General features: G+C 40.4%; 1 protein-coding gene across 1 annotated transcript in view; it reads right to left on the reverse strand.

Moving 5' to 3' along the window:
* The window catches only part of MYO1E (myosin IE), a 125,238-nt gene extending 102,832 nt beyond the window's left edge, over nucleotides 1-22,406 (reverse strand). Inside the window, exons 1-3 of the mRNA XM_021714146.1 lie at nucleotides 22,151-22,406; nucleotides 13,357-13,446; nucleotides 9,884-9,978 (exon numbers count right to left, since the gene is read on the reverse strand). Of these exons, the coding sequence (XP_021569821.1) occupies nucleotides 9,884-9,978; nucleotides 13,357-13,446; nucleotides 22,151-22,228 (263 nt within the window). The 5' untranslated portion in view covers nucleotides 22,229-22,406. The remainder of the gene's footprint in view (nucleotides 1-9,883; nucleotides 9,979-13,356; nucleotides 13,447-22,150) is intronic.
* Between the last annotated feature and the right edge of the window lie 249 nt (nucleotides 22,407-22,655).

Raw genomic sequence — 22,655 nt, forward strand, 5'->3', positions numbered from 1 at the left:
AGCCAAATATTAGAGGCACTCTGATTTTTTTCCCTTTAATCTTTACTACTGCAAAAATTAGAGATTTTTGAAGCAGGTAGGTCAGAAATCTTAGCTCCAATGGTGACTCTCTGCTTTTCCTCTCTGAAAGTTCTCACATTCAATCACAGCAAATCCTATTGATGTACCTTCAAAATGTCTCCCACGTCATTATTTATTCTTTTTTTTTTTTTTTTTTTGAGTTGGAGTCTCACCCTGTCGCCCAGACTGCCTCGACCTGCTGGGCTCCGGCGATCCTTCCGCCTCAGCCTTCCAAGCAGCTGGAACTACAGGCGCGCGCTACCACGCCCGGATAATTTTTTGATTTATTGTAAAGATGAGCTCTCGCCAAGTTGCCCAGGTGTGTCTCAAACCCTCAGGCTCAGGCAATCCACTCACCTCAGCCTCCCAAAGCACGGGGTTACAGGCTGAGCCAACAAGCCCGGCCATTATTTATTCTTTAAATTTATTTTTTATTTATTTAACACCTACATAGGACACAGTCTACAAAGACTTTGCAAACTGGTGTTGGATATATTAAGGACAGAAAACAATTACTTCGGGATATTTCAAACAAAAAAAAATTTAAAACTGCACCAAATGAGATGCTTTCAAATTGATATCCCTTTTTTTTTTTTTTTTTTAAGTAGAGACAAGGTCTCTCTGTATTGCTCAGGCTGGTCTCCAACACCTAGACTCAAGCGATTCTCTCACCTCAGCCTCCCAAAGTGCTGGGATTATAGATGTGAGCTACTGCACCCAGCCAACATCACATTTTTTAAACAGGCGAAGGTGGCAAAAGACGCAGGCCAAAAGTGATAGAAATTCAATTCACTTTTTTTGAGTCAGAGTCTCACTCTGTCATCCAGGCTGGGGTACAGCAGTACAATCTCTGCTCACTACAGCCTCTCCTCCTAGGCTCAGGTGATCCTTCTGCCTCAGTTTCCCAAACAGCTGGGACTACAGGAATGCTCCACCATGCCTGGTTAATTTTTTGAATTTTTTGTAAAGACGAGGTTTCACTATTTTCTGTCTCAGACTCCCAAACTGCTTGGATTACAGGTGTGAGCCATCATGCCTGGCCTAGAAATTCACTTTTGTTAGCAGCAATAAAACTGCCACATAAATGTTCTCCAAGGCCCAGTAATTCTTCATTGAGATCAGTTGGCAAGGGCTTCAGAGATGCCTCTGGCCACCCTGCCAAGATCTTGTCTAGTGATAAAGAGATGGTAGAGAACACCAGAAAAGCCAGCCAGTTCTTTTGCCACACCACGACTATTTTATTGAACAGATTTGCACAGATGTCTCTGATATCCAGAGGTATCATATATGTGGTTCTAAAGCACACATCCAAATTCTGGATTTTGGAGAACAAATTAATGAGCTAAGCAGATACGTGTTGCTCATTTACTGGGCTCACAGGTGTCTACTGACCCTTCCGGTGCTCACCCTCATTTTTAACGATGCTGCTGTAGCATCATTAAAACATAGCTGTTGCCTATTTTTGTCGGTACTGCTCAGAGTCTACATTCACGTGCCCATTTCTTTGTGGACCAGGCTTTGGTGCTATCATGTCTCTGCTCAGAGACCTGCAAGACATCATCAAGACCTGCAGGTTTATCTGCGAATCACCCAGCCTGTCGAAAAGAGACCTAATCAACCCTATCTCCCCAAATCAATGAATCCCACACTCTTGCACAAATGCTATGCAGCTATAAAATAGAAATAGGCCACAGGGGAACATGAAAAGAAATAAGTCCAATGGGATAGCAAGTGAAATGGCCTGGGTATGGTCATTTGTTGTATAAATGCATCTTCACTTCTTGGTAAGAAATCAAGGCTAATGTGTCACTAAGGTTGTGTTCTTCTGTTAATGCTGTCTGTGTGTCAATTGTCCTCCAATTGATGACAAGCATAATCATCACTCTCCTGGGTATGTAGAGAACATCATGGCCAGTAACATACAAAGGATTAGGTTTAGAAGGCACCCATGTTTGGTGGTGGGGGTGGGGGATAGGTGAGGTACTCTTATCCTAGAAGCTAAAGTCCAGGATAATTAACCTCGCTAAGTTTCCTGATTGCTATCTCATGGTATATGGCATCTCCAATAAAATGGAGGAAATTTGAGACACAGAGAGGCATCAGCGGAGTATAGAGAAAGTATGTAAGGTTTGAAATCAGATGGGACTAAATTCAAATGGAAGCTCTGCCGTTTACTAGTTTGGGGAATTTTTTTTTTTTTGGTAGCGACGAGGTCTTGCCAAGTTGCCTGGGCTGGTCTCGGACCCGCGGGCTCAGGCAATCCACTCACCTCAGCCTCCGAAAGTGCTGGGATTACAGGCTGAGCCACCGAGCTGGGCAGTTTTGAAATCCTGAAATTCTCTTAAGTCTTGTTTTCTAGATGATGCTTCAATAAACGATAATGCTGACAACCAGAGAGGTAAGGACTAAAAGAGATAACCTTTACGAAAAGCACCCAGCAGAGGGCAGCATTCAGGAAGTATATCTTGCCTGTGCTAAAGGGAAGAGGTGACCTGGAATCAGGATTCCAAGAGTCTTAGTTTAGCCCTGGTTCTAACTAGAATTAACTTGGGTAGCTTTCAAAAAGATACTGATGCCCTGGGCGCAGCACAAGTCAGTTGAAACAGAATCTCTGGAGGTGGAGTCTAGATATCTGTATGACCACTGAATTAATAAGGCAACCCAGGAATTGGAAATACTTATCCCTAGAAAGTTAAGTTAGTGAACGCAAGGCATGGTAGATAAAATTAATATCTATGGGTGCCAGTCTCCCTCATCTGTCTGCCAGAGCTAGGGAGGGAGACTTGGGAAATAGACACATCAACCCTGGGTGTTTATTTCTGACTGGAAATTAACCTAACATTGGCAGGAGACATTGTAGGAAAATTAAAGAGGATTCCTTTACACAGAGAAATAAACAGTAGAAATGGTGGGTTTTCTCCAAGTGAAAAGACTACCCTGAGGAGGAGAGCAACATTCTTAATCCATTAGATAGAGGTGAGTGCTGTGATCTGATGACATTAGCCAATATGACCATCTCCTTGCTTGGAATTCAACCCCCATTCAACCTTCTATGGTAATTGGGCTCCCCTTGTGGACAGTGTCCCAGCACAAATCATCAGCTATCCACTGGCAGAATTCCCCCCTAAAAAACAGAGAACTGGGCCGGGCTCGGTGGCTCAGCCTGTAATCCCAGCACTTTGGGAGGCTGAGGCAAGTGGATTACCTGAGCCCGCAGGTTCAAGACCAGCCTGGGCAACTTGGCAAGACCTTGGCTCTACAATTAAAAAAAATAAAATTAGCTGGGCGTGGTAGTGCATGCTTGTAGTTCCGGCTACTTGAAAGGCTGAGGCAGATGGATCGCCGGAGCCCAGCAGGTAGAGCCTGGGGTGGCTGTGAGTGTGCCATGGCACTCCAGCCTACGCAACAGAGTGAGACTCCAACTCAAAAAAAAAAAATAAGTAGAGAACTGGCATTTGATTCATCCTCATCTATGAGTTTGGTGGGCAAGAGTTGATCTGCTCTATTCTAGCTGTATTGACCAATCAAGTTCGTAGATGTGCAAAACTCAGGATCAAGGTCGTGATAGAGGCCCATGCTAGAGAAAGTATCCATTTCCCCTTCTTTTCTTCCCATCTTCCTTCCTTCCTTCTTTCCTTCCCTCTTCCCCCTTATCTTCCTGTCTTCCTTTCTTCCCATCTTCCTTGCTTCCTTCCTTCTTTCCTTCCCTCTTTCCCCTTCTCTTCCCTCTCTCCTCCTCTCTCTCTCTCTCTCAGAGACAGGGTCTCACTCTGTCACCCAGGTTGGAGTACAGTGGTGGTGTGATCATAGTGCACTGTAGCCTCAAATACCTGGGCTCAATAGATCCTCAGTCTCCTGTGTAGCTGGGACAGGCACATGCCACCACACCCAGTCTCTTTCTTTTTAAATTCAATTTGTTACACTGATTACCAGTCTAGAAATGGTCAGGTGTGGGTCCATCTTTTCACTGTATCCACCGTGTCAGGAAACATGAGTAAGAGTGGGACAAAAGGCCGGGCTCGGTAGCTCAGCCTGTAATCCCGTGCCTTGGGAGGCCGAGGTGAGTGGATTGCCTGAGCCTGCAGGTTCGAGACCTGCCTGGGCAACTTGGCAAGACTTCATCTCTACAATAAATCAAAAAATTAGCCGGGAGTGGTAGCATGCACCTGTAGTTCCAGCACTTGGAAGGCTGAGTGGAAGGATCGCCGGAGCCCAGCAGGTCGAGGTTGCCGTGGCCGGGAGTGTGCCACTGTACTCCAGTCTGGGTGACAGAATAAGATTCCAACTCAAAAAAAAAAAAAAAGAGTGGGACAAAATTGGAAATGCTGCCTTGATGGGCTGCATGACACCATCTAAAGAGCCATTTAGAAAGTCACACCAGGAAAACTAGGAGATGGAAGTCTAAAAGAACACCACTGAAATTAGGTCACCATTAATTTGTTTTTCTTAATTAAACGATACTAAAAATTCCTAGTCTTTCCAGCTATGCCAGAATCCCTTAGCATGGGGAACGGGATTTCTTTCAGCCCCCAAGAAAATGAGTTTTGTTTGCTTTCTGTTCACAAATGCATTCAGGAAGACACCAATTGACTCAGCCCTAAAAGACGAAGCATCTGGCTTATCCAGTATCGGTGGCTACAAGGTTGGGCCTCTCTATTTAGAACAGTTTTCCCTGCTTTCTCTTTTCTTATTATTATCATTTTGGGTGTCACCCTGTTGCCCAGGCTGGAGTACAGTGCTGTGATCATAGTCCACTGCAGCCTTTAACTCCTAGGCTCAAATGATCCTCCTGCCTAAGCCTCCCAAATATCTAGGACTACAGGCACATATAACCACACCTGGCTAACTTTTTAAGTTTTTTGTAGAGACAGAGTGTTGCTATGCGGCCCAGACTAGTTTCGAACTCCTGGCCTCAAGTGATCCTTCCATCAGGGCCTCCCAAAGCACTGGGGTTAGAGATGTGAGTCACCATGCCTGGTCCTTGCTTTCCCTTTTATCTAGCATTATTTGGAAGAAAGAGTTCCAGAGCTATGAAGATGTCAGAGGCAATCTGGTCAGTCAGTTCATTTACAGTTGAAAAAGTTGAGGTGAGGTCCAGAGAGACAACAGGTGTGCGTGCTGTCTAGGGGCAGAGAACGGGTGAGAGCAAACCACAGCCCACCAGAAAGACTTCAGATTTACTTTCTCAAGACAGACAAACCATAGCTCCTGTGTAGGAAATAATTAACTCAAGAGAGGTTGGGCTTTTGCCCCGGGTGACTGGGAGGTGACACATCTATATCTCTTGACTGTCCTGCCTGCCTGTGTCTTTGCCTGGGGCCTTTGAACATGCCATAACAGTTCTGACCCTCAGAGGAACTGGAAACTAAAGGTAATGGCTCAAACCTTCAAGAGCAGCTGGAAACTAGAAATGAGCCAGGAGGCAGTATCAAGCCCAAATCAAAACTCTAACATCAGAGGTCCTCCCTTGCTTGGCAACACTCTGTATCGTCACGTTCACAGACAGTAGGAAACAACACTGTCCATGGCTCCACAGGGAGAGGACAACCAGAAACTCCATATCTAGACCCTTCTAGACTTCACCCTATGCATCTCTTCTTTCGTCTGGCTCTGTTGTTGCTGTTTTTTAAATCCCTTTGCTCTAATAAAATCATACTACTAAAATAGGGCTTTCTTGAGTTTTGTGAGCCATGAATTACTGAAATGAGGAGGGGTAGAAACATCTGAATGTGTGAGGGTGGCCTGGGAGGCCCTGACCTTGCAGCTGATGGCTGCACTCTTGTGGAGGACTGTGCCCTTAACCTGAAGTTTGGCTTAACTCTGGGTGCCAGACGTCGAAGCAGTTTCCTGTTCTACCAACCCCTAAAGAAAAGCACAGTCACTACAACAGAAACCAGGTCCTTGAAATCTTTGCTACCTGAACAGTTGGAAAGAAGGATCCTGGAAGTGGGCATGTGCCCTGCTTCTGTGCATGTGTACCCTGCAGTGGCAGGTGGCGGGAGATCTGAGAGTGGGAGAGAGAGGAGCTGGAGGAGATGAAGGCGGCCCCTAGACTGGCAAAGCACATGCAACAAGACCACCCCCACTCTCAGCCCTGCACAGACCCAGAAGGGGGAAAGAGTGAGGAAGGAGAACAGGCAAAGGACTCTGTCAAAAAACTCATCCTGGACTCTCTCATTAAATTCCATTGAAATTCCTACCTCTCTAGTGGCCAGTCACCTCCACTTGGGGTCAACCAGAAGTATTTTCTGTCAAGCAACCAAATTCATCATTACCCAGGTATTCTCTCCCCTCCAAATTAACTTGCATTTAAGTAAGTGATCAGACCTAACCTTCAGTTTACAGAAAATCAAGCTGGAAGAATAAGTATAATGAGACCACGAGGAAGCAATCAGACAAATCTAAAAGATGTCTGTAGAAAAACTCTCTTCAAAAAGTCAGTGCCATGAAAAAAAAAAATGGTGGTAGTAGGGGAACTGTGATAGGATAAAAATAAATGTAAGATTCATAACCAAATGCAACCAGCATTCCTTGATTTGCATAAACCAGCAGAGAAGAACATGTTTGCAAAAATAGAGAAGTTTGAATATGGACTGCTGGTTTACAGATGATATTGAAAAATTATTAATAATTCTTTAGTTGTGATAATGGTCCTGGGACTAGTAAGAAAATGTTTTCTTTTCAGAGATTCATGTGGAAATATTTAAGGGAGTAAAATGTCATGAAATCTACATTTGTCTTCAAATACTTGAGATCTATATTTACCTTGAAATGCTTCAGTATTCTTGTTTTGGAGTGCTGTCTTTGGCATCATGTAAATGTTTTATAGAGTTACAAAACAGAATTAAATTTAACATTTTTAAACCACTAAAATCCAAAATGAAATAAATAAACCTAACTGTAGGTCATGTTGGCACATTTTGGCACATTAATGACACAGAAGAGGATTATTTTAAGTGACTTATATATATATATATGTATATGTATATATATATATAAAGTTTATATATATTTAATATATTATATTATAAATATAACAAATATAAAATAAAAATCATATATATGTATATATATTTAAATATAGAGATACGGTCTTGCTCTGCTGCCCAGGCTAGTTTTGAACTCCTGGGCTCAAGCAGTCCTCTCGCCTCAGCCTCCCAAAGTGCTGGGATTATAGGTGTGAGCCACTGTGCCTGACCTTATTTTGACTGTAAATATTGAGTATTTGGACAAAAAGTATTTGGACACAAAGAAAAAAAGAGAAATTTTTAAATGAATTCATTATTGCCATGAATAATATTGGTATTGTTATTTTAAAGCATAAACAAATTACTTATTCTATCTATTGATCTATCTATCTAAAATACAGGTGTATTTACACAATGTAAAGCAAATAATTGTGGTAACGTCAGTAGGAACTAAGATTTTTAGTGTAAAAGGAATGGGATACAAAAATAAAAATCCTGCAGTATTAAAAATGAACTGGAAATATCAGTATAAACTCATGCTTCATTTTTATCTTGAAAAAACTTATATTCTCTAGATTTATCCTCTCAAAATAATTTGAAGCATTGACAACATAGGGCAGTGAGCAAGTGCCCAGATTAGTGATCTCTAAACACCATTTCCCATTAAAATGAACCAGGACCCCCTGGAGAAATAGCAGATTCCAGGTCTTGCAGAAGAAACGTACAAGATGAGACTGCAAGTTTTAAATAAAGAAACTATCAGAAACTACCATGGTCATGTCAAAAGACCTTAAAAGCCAAGATAAGAGACTGCCAGTGTTCAACAATAGAATCATTTAATCACAAAAAGTATAACTGTACTATAGTTATACAGGTAAATGCTTAAAATCTACTTGTTTGGAATGATAATGAGAATAAAAACACATAACCTTGGGAAGTTGCTAGGGCAACAACTCATTGCTTTGAAGATTGGTAAGTAAAGGCAATGAATTAAGCATTTTGTCTAATTTTCCCATATAGTTTGAATTTTAAGGTGACTAATTAAAAAGAACTCCAACTAACTAAAAACAGAAGAAATAACAGAATTAGAGAATAATTTTCCAACCACTAAACAATGAGTGTGAAATGAAAATTTATAATGGATGTACTAACAATCCCAAAGACAATCTAAAGAGAGACCCACAGGTATTAAACACACAGCATCACCAATGAAGTGCTTTTGCCAAAAACTGAATCTCACCAAGCTTTTAGTCTAACTACCATTTTTCAGAAAATACAAGGGAGAATGGAATACTTAAGCAACATCACAAGATACAGTCAATGCCAGATTGTAGTAAGATGTGCAAGACAAAAAACCTTTTTCTTTAACTACTAAATGCCAAGAAAACAAAAAGAGCAATGGAGAATTGTTAAAGATTAAGAGACTTAAGATACCAGGTGCAGTGTGTGGGCCTTGTTTAGAATCTAAATAAAAACAAACCAACTACTAAAAAAAGAAATTATGGAATTAGAATACTGATAATATTAGATGACATAAAACAATTATGCATTTTAAAGGTATGGTAACAATCGTCTCTTAGAGGTACATACTAATTATTGATAAATAAAGAGATTTTCGGTCTAGGATTTACTTTCGATAATCAGGTGGGGCAGGATGGGAGAAACTGATAAAACAGGATTGGCTAGGCCAGGCATGGGGGCTCATGTCTTTTAAAGCCCTTCGGGAGGTTGTGCCAGAGAATCACTTGTGCTCAGGAGTTGGAGACCAGCCTGGGCAACATAGAAAGACTCTGTCTCAACAAAATAAAAATTTTTTTTAAAATAGCCAGACATGGTGGCACATGCCTGTAATCCCAGCTCCTTGGGAGGCTGAGGTGGAAGGATCACCTGAGCCTAGGAGGTTGATGTGGTGGTGAGCCCTGAGCGTGCCATTGTACTCTAGCCTGGCCAACAGAGTAAGACCCTGACTCAGAAACAAAAAAAACCAGGATTGGCTATATATTGATAACTATACAAATGGGTGACAGACATACAGGGACATATTATACTATTCTTTCTAATTTTGCACATATTTGTAAACACTCATAATAAAAAGCTTTTTAAAAAATGTTTCAGATAAAATTAACTAGAAAAGATGAACACAAATATGTATGACAAAATGTTAACTGTCAAGTTCTAAGTGATGAGAATATGCTTGTTTATACTTTCTATATGTTTGAAAAATGTTCACAATAGTAAGCAGAATTTTAAGATCACTTAAACCCAGACAAGACTTAGAGCTGGATCAGCTAAGAAGAATTACAAAATGTGACTACAGACACCTAATGCCGGCATTTACCAGTAATGTCTTCAAAAAATTCAATGCAAATGACAAGGTAAACCCAAAAAAGCTTTAAGAAAATAGGGACCCAGAGAAAAGGACCCCAGCTAAAAAACAGTGAAACATGGTCATTATACTTATGACATCAAGGATCTACAATTCGGCGTAAAGCCAGTACAATCAAGTGAAAGGGGAGATGATTTTTTACTTTTATCCAGGATCATAACAGAAAACATTTACTCTGATGATAGTAAAAATGTCTGGCTGTCACCAGGTGCTCTAAAACCTTAATACCTTAAGCAACAGGTGCATACATAGCGACCCCATGGAAGCTCAAAGTTTTGATGATACAGAGGTTCTATGATATGGAGTTATGAACTAAATCAAAATAAAGCAGCAGCCTGCTTGTTACTCAGACACATTAGCCAGCCCTGACATCAGTAGCTATTGCAAAACCACTGCTTCTTGACACAACTCCATAACCACAGTGTAGTCTCACAGCCTCCTTGCCTATTGATAAGGATCATACTCATACCTGATGATGACGCACTGGTTCTCTCTGTCAATGATCATGTTTCTGTACATATTATCCGCAAGGGCATAGATATGTGGTGGGTTTTCATACTGGGCCTAGAAAAGCAAAAAACCAAAAACAAAAACAAAACCATTGTCAGATAGAGCAACACATTAAGTTTCTTTTCTTGGCCTTGGAAATGAATCCACCACTGTACAGTTCCAGCACCTACAATTACACCTTAAATGTTGCATAATATAAGAATTCATAAAATTTCCTAGGACATGGAGAGTTACACCCTAACAAAATTAAGATGAAATGTAGAAGACGCTTCCATAGGCATATGTATAATTCAGCCTTCCAGACATGTCCCACATCTTCAGATACTCCAACACCACACCCTTCCACCCAAACACGCCTCTGCAGATGATATTCCATTTCTAAATGTTTCTAAAGACACTTGGGCTACAGGTTTTAAGAGAGGTCTACCAGCATATGGATCTGACTTCTATTAGAATTCTAAATCCTACGCAATTTTTGCTAAGAGGCAAGTAGCAAATTCTGGGACCTCAGAGGAAATTATGTGAGACTATCTTTGAATGAGGACAACTTAAAATTTTCCATAAGAAGAGGGCAGGAGGTGTGGTCCTTTAAAGGGATAAACCAGTTTGGCCAGTTTGCTTCCTCTACTGGGGGAAAAAAATCCTACCACACCAAGATATTCTTCTGGGTTTGTGATTTAGTCTTATGGGATACCTTAGCTATGTACAAATATAAAACCAAATACATTTTCCTTGCTTAATAAATTCAGTCCTGCTTTATTCAATTTCTTGGCACTCACCTTTACTCAACCTCAAAAATTACGAAGAAAAGAAAAAAAAATACTCTGTGGAATGTATAGCTGGAGAAGGAACACTCCTTAAATTTAAGGTTATCAAGCCTTAAGAGTGAAAAGAATAACAGATCCAGAGAAGAGGATTAGATTCTGATTTTCCTCACTGGCCCCCAACTTTAATGTGGGAACAATAATGCCCATTCTGCAATTTTTACAAGGTAGAAGATGAATGGAAAAGTAATTTGAAATGGTAGAGTAATATGCAAAGGTAAAGCAAAACTTAATCCACCTTTAGGCCTTATTATGCAGGGGCTTACTATGGAAGAGAGGGCTTGGCTGAGAAGTTGCCATGCATTGTCAAGCCCTGGATGATCAGAGTTCAGTGTCAAGTGGTTAGGGTAGGAAAGGGGGCTCTGATGCCTGCACACGTGTCAAGCATTGGTGTATACAATGCTCAGTGCTCTCCCCATGTTGTGGGCAGCTCTACCTTCCCCTTACAGTCAGAAGGGGATGCACAGATAGAATCTCAGATGAACTTCTTCTAGCCCAGACCACTTATGCAGGATTACCTTTAATGCTGCTTTGAAAACAGGGAAGTGAGGCCGGGCTTGGTGGCTCAGCCTGTAATCCCATGCTTTGGGAGGCTGAGGTGAGTGGATTGCCTGAGCCCGCGGGTTCGAGACCCACCTGGGCAACTTGGCAAGACCTCATCTCTACAATAAATCAAAAATTAGCCAGGAGTAGTAGCGCACGCCTGTAGTTCCAGCTACTTGGAAGGCTGAGGCGGAAGGATCGCCGGAGCCCAGCAGGTCGAGGCTGCAGTGACTGGGAGTAGCCACTGCACTCCAGTCTGAGTGACAGAGTGAGACTGCAACTCAAAAAAAAAAAAAAAGAAAAAGAAAACAGGGAAGTGGAGGATTGTAAGAAAAACAAGAAGATGGAAAATGGAAAGAAATGGAGTGGAGAGAAAGCTATGGGTAAGGGAGGGAGAGATGTGGAAAGTCATTGCCCAATAAGGCTTCTAAACTGCTGAGCTAAGTGATACTTGGCCTTTGTAAGTCACTCTACAGTTTCCAAATTGGTTTCCCATCTATGGCATCACTGAATCTCTCAGCTTCCTGTGAGAACTATAGAGTTTGCATTTCTTCTACCTGATTCTACCCTCCCCGGAGATAAAATCTCACTTCAACTCCTAGCTCTACCACTCTGTAGATTCTAGTATTTCCCCTCTCTGGGGCTCAGTTTCCTCACCTGTGAAATGGAGACAGGCAGTAAGACAGCCAGCATCCAGGGCTGTTTTATCATTGTTGCAAATGTCACATAGTAGATGGTACTTGGTAAATGCCAATTTTATGACTCGGTTACCATTAGCACTAAAAATATGCATTTTTAAAAAATTTCTACAACATTTCTTCAACAAGAACACTTAAAAAGATGAATGGGTTAAAAGAGCTGTGTATGCAGCAGCCCCTTCCAGAGAACTGAAGAGAAACACACATGCAAGGTACTTCCATTTACTATGCCTATGCTGTCCTTGAGGAAGCTGCTGCCTCAGGGCCCCACCAATCAGGGCACCCAGGCAGGGCCCAGTCGATCAAGGCACCAGGGCAGGGCCCAGCCTCTGCTGACAGTGTTTCCCTTGTGCTGAGCTACCATAAAGGCAGCATTATCAAAGATCTTTCGCGTGGCAGCCTCCTTCAGCTCCAGCGACCAGCACCATTCATCTAGCAACAATGGGGTGGGCTCTTGCTCTGGGTAAATTGCCTTCCACTTCAACTGATGAATTTGTGTGGGCTCTCTTTTGTTTGTTTTCCAGGGGTCAGGATTAATGAATACTCTTCTGCTTCTGCTGCAAAGAAAAGAGGGAAGGAAGAGGAAAGAAAAAAGAAGCAGAGATGGGGAGACTTGGAAGAGTGATGAATCATACAATAAAATATACTAGTGAGGATTACAGTTTCTATTTTTATTATACAACTGAAACGGCTATGGAGCTGAGTTTGAAGAGAGATCAGAGTCAGATTAATAAATGAGGTAATAAGAGATGCCTTTTGTCATGTTTAGGTCATAGCCACAGCTTAACTAAGGTTCTGATTCTGAAAGATCGGTGTCCATCACCCAATTTGTTGTTTGCCTGCTGTAGCTCCTATATTCCATTTAACTAATTTTGTATGTATAAGGCTCAAATATTCAATAGTCCTATGCTTCTTTGAACTGTACTCTAAGGTCAAAGAAGTCAAACAGGGCAGCCATGGTGGCTCAATCCTATAAGCCCAGCACTTCCGGAGGCTGAGGCCAAGAGGACTGCCTGAGCCCAGGGGTTCAAGACCTGCCTGGGTAACTTGGTGAGACCTCGTCTCTACAATAAAATTTAAAAATTAGCCAGGCGTGGTACACGCCTGTAGTTCCAACTACTTAGAAGGCTGAGGCGGAAGGATCTCCTGAGCCCAGTAGGTCAAGGCTGCGGTGGCCGTGAGCAGCATGTCACTGCATTTGTCTGGCCAACTCGAAAAAAAAAAAGTCAACAATGTCATTTACTTGAGCTCCCCCCATAAATAATTCATATTAAGAAAATGCAAATATATTGCTAACTTCAAGAAAAACTATGTACTCACCATAAGAGCCCTAAACACGACAGTAATTTTTGTGGCACATTACTTACCGCTCCTTGGTACATTTCAATTTCCTTTTCCCCAAAATATGGCATCTGCTTGAAAGGGTTGACAGAGATTAATACAGATCCTATATATGTCTGAATGTAAACTCAGTTAAGGTCCATCATTAATCTTCATGGCTACACATTTTTCAAATTAAGTCACCAGATGTTATCAAGAATTCATAATGGTTGCCCAAGCAGAAAGCTCACGTACTAGTTTTCTAAAAGATTACAAATGAAGACAAAAGCAATTATCCAACTAGCTCAGGCTTTGTTCCTCCTGAGGAAGAGTGATGAATTTAATTACCTAGGTGGTACAAAAGACATCATCATTTTAAATGAATTAAAGTGCATTATTTTAAGACTGGTGAAAGGAGAAAACAAACAAAGCAAAAATGGTCAAGGAGCGAAGAGGTCAGTTACCATTTCTCTCCTAAAATGACATATATTTTTCCAATGGAACTTTCATCTTTTAGGTAGACTAAAAACATATTTGTTTACTCATTTAAGAAATAGAGGGATACAACATAAATGGAATTGTCTTGCTTTCCAGAAGTGTAGGGGAACTGGGTGGTATCAATAAGAAAACTTTTGGCCAGGTGCAATGGCTCATGTCTGTAATCCCAGCACTTTGAGAGGATAAGGGGAAGGATCTCTTGATTCCAGGATTTCGAGACCAGCCTGAGCAACATAGCGAGACATTGTCTCTACAAAAATAAATTAATAAATAATAAATAAGCTGAACATGGTAGTCCCAGCTACTCGGGAGACTGATTAGAAAGACTGCATTGAGCCATAATCATGCCACTGCACTCCGGTCTGGGCAACAGAGTGAGATCCCGACTGAAAAAAAATAAAAATAAAAATAAAGGGGAGGGGTGTGTAGAATGTGAACTGGTAGTAGAGAAAATAAGGTGGTTTTCTGAGCATACCAGATGTACCCAGTTCTGCTCTAGGAGCAGTGCACAGTGCTAAGGGACAATGTTGATGACACACAGAAAACTACTAAAGAGTTATAAAAGAAGGGCCAGGAGCCTAGAGATTGGAAAATGTATTTCCAATTGCCAAAGTCAGATGAAGCCAGTGATAGCTTACTGGCCTACTTGTTTTTGAGTTAAAAGGACAGGCCAGGCTCGATGGCTCAGCCAGTAATCCCAGCACTTTGGGAGGCCGAGGTGAGTGGAATGCCTGAGCCCACAGGTTGGAGACCCGCCCAGGCAACTTGGCGAGACCTCATCTCTCTACAATAAATCAAAAATTAGCTAGGCATGGTAGCACGCACCTGTAGTTCTGGCTACTTGGAAGGCTGAGGCAGAAGGATCGCCGGAGCCTAGCAAGTTGATGCTGGAGTGGCTGTGTGTGTGCCACTGCACTCCAGCCTGGGCGACAGAGTGAGACTTCAACTCAAAAAAAAAAAGTGAGAATAAATGTAATATTAAAATTATTGAGGTCATACACCTCATGCCTGTGATCCCAGTACTTGGGAGGCCAAGGCAGGAGGATTGTGTGAATCCTTTCAAGAAAAGCTTGTGCATCTAAGCGAGACCCTGTCTCTATAAACAAATTTTTAAATTACCTAGGCATGTGGGCATAATGGTGTATACACCTGTAGTACCAGCTACTTGGAAAGGTGAGGTGGGAGAATTGCTTGAGCCCAGGAGGTTGAAGCTGCAGTCAGCTATGATCATGCCACTGTCCTCCAGCCTAGGTAACAAAGCAAGACCCTGTCTCTAAAATGTGTGTGTGTGTGTGTGTGTGTGTGTGTGTGTGTGTGTGTGTGTGTGTGTGTGTGTGTGTGCGCGCGCGTGCGCGCGCGCTCGCAGCACTAAAGGAATGTCCATGGTGCTACAGCCAAGACTTAATAAGGTATGACTAAACTCACTGAACACATATTTATTTACATGGTACTAATCTAAGCACCTAACAACAAGTCTATTACTAGTATTAATCCTATTATACTACAGATTGAGTATCCCTTATTGAAAATGCTTGGAACCAAAAGTACTACAGATTTTGCATTTTTTTAGATTTTGGAATATTTGCATTATACTTACCAGTTCAACATCCTTAATCTAAAAATATAAAATCTGAAATGCTCATTGAGTGTCACGTCAGTCCTGAAGAAGTTTCAGTTTTTGGAACATTTCGTATTTTGAATTTTCAGATTAGGGTTACTCAGCCTGTACAGGGAAACTGGGCCCTAGAGAAATGTTAAAACTTGCTCAAAGTCACAAGCTAGTAAGTGGCAGAGCTATGATTCAAACCAATGTAGACTGGATCTAGAGTCCACACTCTTAATTAACAAGCTATAATGTCTTTCTAAAATAAGCAAATGGTGTTGTTAATATTACTCTTGGTAGAGTTGCCAGACTTAGCAAATAAAAATACAGAATAGCTAGTAAAATTTGAAGGTCAAATAAACAATGAATGATTTTTTTTTTCTTTTTTTAATGTAAGTATGCCCTAAGTATGCTCCCCAGCAATATTTGGGGCAATTATACTAAAAAGTTACTTTTTGTTTATCTGAAATTCAAATTTAAGCGGCAGTCCTGAATGTTATCTGGCAACTCTAAATTGGCAGTGCAAGAATTTAATGCAGGATGGAGAAAGGCTAGATTATATAGCTCCACATGGTCTCTTCTAACTTAGATTCTGTGATACTTTGTGTACTCAAAAACTAACTTCCTTAACTGAATTTTTTAAAGTCATCTTTCTACGTGGTGAGAACCTAGTCAAAATGAGTGAATGTAGCCTTCTTATTCTCATGCTAAACAAAATAATGCTTCTTAGGATTAACTCAATTTTTAAGAAATACAGCACTGCTAGAACTGTCCTTATTGCACAAGTGGACTAGATATCTACATCTATCCCTAGGTAAAAGCAAACTTGAGCAAAGACGCGCCTTCCATGGAGGTGGGTACGGTTTCCCTTAGTTATAATGGAAAGTCTGTTAATACCACCTTGTCCTAGATAAATTGTTCGCTGGATACAAAAAATTAAGGGCATCCCAGGACATGAGCCAAATGTATCATCTCTTCATCAATCCCTTGGTTACGCAACAAATATGAATTCAGTTGCATATGAGTGCCTAAATAACCAACATTTTTAAAATCTGCCATATAAGGAGATATCTTGATATTTTTTTTTTTCAGTAAGTAGATTATATAAATTCTAGTAAAGGCCTGGTTAAGGAGACAGTCAAAGGGAAAATACCTCTTTAGGACCATTCTAGACAATCCTGAATCAATGACTCAAGTTGGAATGAAGACAGAAAGCTATAGCTGCTCTACAAATTTCCCAGTAGGACTCTCAAGGGCAATATTATTTGGGAGTGTTTCTGAAAAGTAATGTTTGGTTTAAAATGAACAACATGGCCTGTTTCTATGCTAAGTAGCTATCTACTTACCTAAATCAGAATAACTGAGACGAGAGAATTGAATTTTGATTTAAAGGAAATAAACACAGTTTAGTGAGGATTTAGTCTACATGTTTACCTAAACAAGTTTTACTTCTTCCCTCAGGCTGCAGAGACCTCAGCTATTTCCCTGAGAATGCTCACTCCTACTCCCTTCTACATAAAGCTGATCAGGTCACTGTCTCCCACAGTGTCTTTGGTGGTAAAGTTGTGGCCTAAGGCTAATTTTCAAAATGCAAGGAGATATGAAGCTATGATACTATGTAACAGAAAAATAAAATAAAATAAATGCCATCTTATCTAATAGACCATGAAAGGACAGAAGCAACCCAACAGATCTTTTACTGATTGGTTCCCTAACACTTGTACATGGATCTAGGAGTTTTTATGGACAAGAATGACAAAAAGAACAGTACATTGAGTTTTTCATAAAACTTAATTTAGTCAATATAAGGAAACTGTTATTTATTGTTAGATTATTTCCTTTTCTACATTTTTGGTGTTAAAAGGTTCTTTTATGAAATGTGAAGGTCATGTAACCTCTACACATTTGTTTCTGACAGTCTTATTAGGCAATTCTAAGAACTAAACTTAAAAATTTTTTTCAATAGTCAGTGAGTTCCCCCAACTGGTTAAGTCGATGTCTCTGGACTTATCGCTGAGGTGGTGTAGGGAGGTGAGGTCACCTGCCCAGAGTCACATCCCTGGAGAATGGTGAGCTGGGTCTCTAGACTTGGCTCTAGTCCAGCACTAGTCTCCTACAGGATGCTTGCCCTACCCACAAATTGGCTGCCAAGGGCCAAACATCCCTCAGAGCAATTCCACTGTCTTGAATGCTAGTGGGTCTGGCTCAAAAGTCTAAAGTCCTAATTCTAGGATTAAAATGCCAAATACACTTGAGTGTGGTCTTTGAGTAAAAACAAGTTCGTAGAAAGTTGGACCAAATGAGCATGGCACGCTCTGCACAGGCTGCAAATGATGCCTCGCCCAGCACAGGGGAGAATGCTTTCCTTATATATTTTAGAATGTAATTGTAAGAAGTGTGGCAATGTTCACAACAAACAGATAGTAAATTAAACCTTCCATGTCTTAGGATAAATAACTGAAAAATATGGACTTGTATTGGTAAACAATGTCAGCATTTTCTAAGTGGATTTTTTTCCCCTAATGTAGAAAAAATGTGCATTCAGCCTGAATGCATTAAAAGTTGATTGTTCTAAATGCTGACCTTCAATACAAGCCAGTGTGCAGGAATTAGAGATAGAACAGATAAAATGAGCAATTTTATAACTTAATGTGAAATCAAGTCTCCTCTTGCCTTAACAATTAAACATAGGAAAGGAAAAAAACTCAATTCTTACTTACAGCAATACGACTCTGTTATAATATTCCCTTAACATCAAAGTGGTAAAGGATGCCTTTATCACTTATCAGAGGAAAAGATTTGTGGCCAAATCCCCAGGATTATTTCATAAACATCCATCAAGCTTCCTCAAAGCTGAAAGCTACTCTGTGCTAATGACAGAAAGCACATTTATGCTGGGCTTCCCAAATATTGAGTGGGTAGACATTTCTAAAACATAAAGTCATTAGTGGTCAAGTAACTCACATCCTTGATAGAACCTGCGATTGGTCAGTCATTGATTCAAAGGCATTAATTCAGAGGCACATAATCAGCCCCCTCCATGTAAGTCATTTAAAAATTCTGTTGTCAGAATTTAAAAAGCAAGTCTTAACAGTCAACAAATTTTCAGTGACTACGTAATACAATGCACCATGCCAAGAATTATGCAGGAAAGCAAGAAATACATGATGCAAGATGATGCCATTTTTATTAAAATGAATAAGAAAGTACACATACATACATGTCTGTTATGTGGTTAAATGGAAAGACATACACCAAAAGATTAATAAAAACTATAACCTCATGTGGTGGGATTCCAGGTGACTTTAGTATTCTCCTTTTTGCTTGACTACATTTTATGAGCCATGTTAATTGAACGTGTATCACTTTAAAGGGTTCAAAAAAAATTTTTTTTAAAGAAGAAGATATGCAAGACACAGTCCCTGCTCTCAAGAAGCTTCTGGTGTATAGGGAGTAAACAGCCTGGGTGAAGAGGAGTAAGGCTGTCTGGGTTGAGGATAAACTATTGACATTATTTTTGTCTTTTTTTAACTCAGCTGATCAAAAAATATATTTCCATGTAAATAATGCAGTAAACTAAGCCCATGTTCCAAGAGCATTCCAATAAATAATTTGTTCAACTACGTACAGTGGAAATTAGACTTCTATAGGCTTATCAATACTTCATTTATAAGTTTCTATGGCAAAATATATTTACATTTCCAGTAAGCAACTTTATAGTTGAATTTTTGGAAAATAACTCAGAAACATGGAAAAACTTATACGCTTGCCAAGTGTGAGATGATAATAACTAATGCTTACTGTGTGCTACTGCATTCATTATTTCATTTCACCCTACAAGAGTATCATGTGGGAGATTTTATCATCACTTCCATTTTACAGATAAGGAGACCAAGGCACAGAATTCACAAAACTTGAGTTAAGATTTGAACCCAGGCAGTCCAGATCCACATTTTGCCACCAGCTCATTCTAATCTACCATCTACCAATTTCCACGAGCTGTGGGTTTTGCACGTAAGAGTGAGTAAAATTTTTGATAAGTCCAGATAACATAAGGATATTTCAATTTTTTGGCCAAACAAAATAAAAACTTACTACTAAACACAAGTGCTTTCATACAATTAAATTAAAGGAAGCCTTGCACAGGTATCTAAAGCATGAATCAGCACATTTGTTTCTGTGAAGGGCCAGAAAGTAAGTATTTGAGACTTTGTGAGCAGATAGCCTGTTGCAACTACTCAGCTCTGTCACTATATCATCCAGGTACCCATAGACAGTAAGTAAACAAATAAGCATGACTGTGTTCCATCAAAATTGTCATTATAAAAACGGCAATGGACAGGATTTTGTCAGTAGGCCGTAGGCTGCCACGCCTGATCAAGATGCTATTATAAGTTAATAATAATGTAACATGTATTTCAAAATTGCTGAGTGTAAATTTTAAGTGTCTGTACCACCCACACATAAAATATGTATGTGAGATAAGGGGTATGCTGGTAAGGTTGACTTTACTACCCCAAAATGTATACACATATCAAAACATCACATTTTACCCCACAACTATTTGCAATGATTATTATTGTTATTTTTGAGTCAGAATCTCACTCTGTTGTCCAGGCTGGAGTGCAGTGGCACATTCAAGGCCACCGCAGCTTCGACCAGCTGGGCTCAGGCGATCCTTCCACTTCAGCCTTCCAAGTAGCTGGAACCACAGACACATCCCATCACACCCAGCTAATTTTAAAAAATTTATTGTAGAGTCGAGGTCTCGTCAAGTTGCCCAGGCTGGTCTCAAACCCCTGGGCTCAGGCAATCCTCTCGCCTCCGCCTCCCAAAGTGCTGGGATTATAGGGTAAACCACCGTGCCCAGCTATTTACAATTATTATTTGTCATTTAAAAATAAAATAAATTTTTTAAGTGATGCCATAGTAATATAGCTAACAAATTCAAATATATCTGTTAACCCTTAAAAGTAGAGGTCTAACTCTGCAGATATTTGGTAAAATTCCTTTATGGCAAATAGGAACAAACACAGTATTGGTCAGAATAGTCCAAGTACCTTGGAATAATGCTGTTAATTAGTATTGCTTGATAAATATCTGATAAGTTGAACCTCCCACTCACCAATGATGGAATAGGTAGCCCCCTACAAAAAGTATTAACTGTGTAGGTTCAGGAGCTTTTAACTGATAGTCAAATAAGCAGCATAAATAATATAAGAGAGCCACTGATGGAAAAACTATTCCTCTCCCAAGCTTTTTGGGTTAAAATCTAAAATGTATGTTACGTCAGTAGCAAAGACTCTACTTTTTAACAGATTATCCATGACACCATACCAACAGAGTTACCACCAGCATCACAGTTAAACTTTTTGGTCCTGCCAGGTGCAGTGGCTCACTTCTGTAACTCCAGCACTTTGGAAGGCTGAGGTGGGAGGATTGCTTGAGCCTAGAGGTTCAAGACCAGTCTGGGCAACAGAGTGAGACCTCGTCTCGACAAAAATTAAAATAATTAGCTGGAGGTGGTGGCACATGCTTGTAGTCTCAGTTACTAGGAAGGCTGAGGGAGAAGGTTCACCTGAGCCCAGGAGTGAGCCGTGACTGTGCTATTGCATTCTAGTGTGGGTGACAGAGTGAGACTCCAACTTAAACAAACAAACCTGAAAAATAAAATTTAAAAGGTGTTATGCAAACAACAGCAAAAACCTTTTCAGTCCTATGATACAGGATTTTACATAAATCTTTGCATACCTATAACCAACTCCCATAATAATTCCACTAGTATATTATTCCATAGTTGCATCAAACAAAATTCCTGAGTCCTGTAGAAACATCAGCAAATATCACAATTCTCTGTTTATAATGAAGCCAACACACATTTGAATAAAATTTCCACTCTGCAGTTTTAAAAGCCCCATAAAAAAATAGCATCTGGCAAGCTAAAATGGAAACATAAAGAACAACTTAAGAATGTCAGGCATTTTCAATAGTTGATCTTCACTTCTCATGTTTCCTTTAGTAAACATAAAAATGCAGAAAAACTGGCAAAATTGCTTTTCTGTTGTTGTGTGAGGAAATCATTCTTAAGCCTTTTAAGTCTGGACTTAAATGTCTCTACTTTGCAATCGGGATGCGCCATCAGTAGAACTCTCTACAAACCAGGACTTTCTCAAAAAACAACAGAGTTTTAGATACCACATGTGTGACTAGAGCATGTCAAAAAGACAATGATTTAGATTAAAACAGATGAATACTGGCGTCATCTTGACTTTGTGAAATGCCAGGAAGATAATTTAGCATCATCTTTGCCCTTTGCACAGCCTGAACCAAGTGACATAAAAGTACAAAACCTCGGCCAGGCATGGTGGCTCACTCACGCCTGTAATCCCAGCACTTTGGGAGGCAGAGGCGAGAGGCGAGAGATATGAGCCCTTGGGTTGGAGACCATCCTGGGCAACTGGACCTCGTCTCTACAATTAACCAAAATATTAGCCAGGGACTTGGAAGGCTGAGGTGGAAGGATCACTTGAGCCCAGCAGGTCAAGGCTGTGATGACCTTGAGCATGCCACTGCACTCCAGCCTGGGTGGCAGAGTGAGAGTCCAACTCAAAAAAAAGGTACAAAATCTCATTCTGAAATGGTGAAAATGATGAAGCTTCTTATACCAGGAATAAAGTCACATTTTATTGTGGACATTGTCATGTTGCTTAGAAATGTCCAAAGAAATCAATAAAGGATACAAAAATGTAGTCATCCATGTATCTCTTCTTCAGATTCTCCACGATGGAGTTCTCTGTGATCTTGGACAGCAGCACCATGTCGTCTACACCACTGTGCTTAACATTGTGGCTTTGCCAGTGGTACCGGTAGGCACCTTTGCTTCCCTGGGGACACAAAACACACCATTATTAGGATAGTTTAATTTCTTCCAGAGAAAAAAAGAATGCTGCTTATTTCCCAAGTATTCCTCAAATCAAATGTAGCAGAACGAGCAATGCAAACAGAGAAAAATTTTGTTGTCACTTAAGATGAGCATTCAAGTACCAGTTTTGCTACCTACAGACTAAGTAACGTGGGGAAAAGTTATCCACACTCACTATGTCACTGAAGCTTCTCTTTTCTCATTTGGAAGATGGGAAAAATAAGACTCACTTTTTATAGAGTTGCAGTAAGGATGAACTATAATAACATATGCAAAAAGTGCTGAGCAGTGTCTGAAGACAGCACAATACATGATCGACAGTC

This window comes from Carlito syrichta, unplaced genomic scaffold, assembly GCF_000164805.1.
Source record: "Carlito syrichta isolate Samal-C Ts95f unplaced genomic scaffold, Tarsius_syrichta-2.0.1 Scaffold305279, whole genome shotgun sequence".
NCBI classification, from domain to species: Eukaryota; Metazoa; Chordata; class Mammalia; order Primates; family Tarsiidae; genus Carlito; species Carlito syrichta.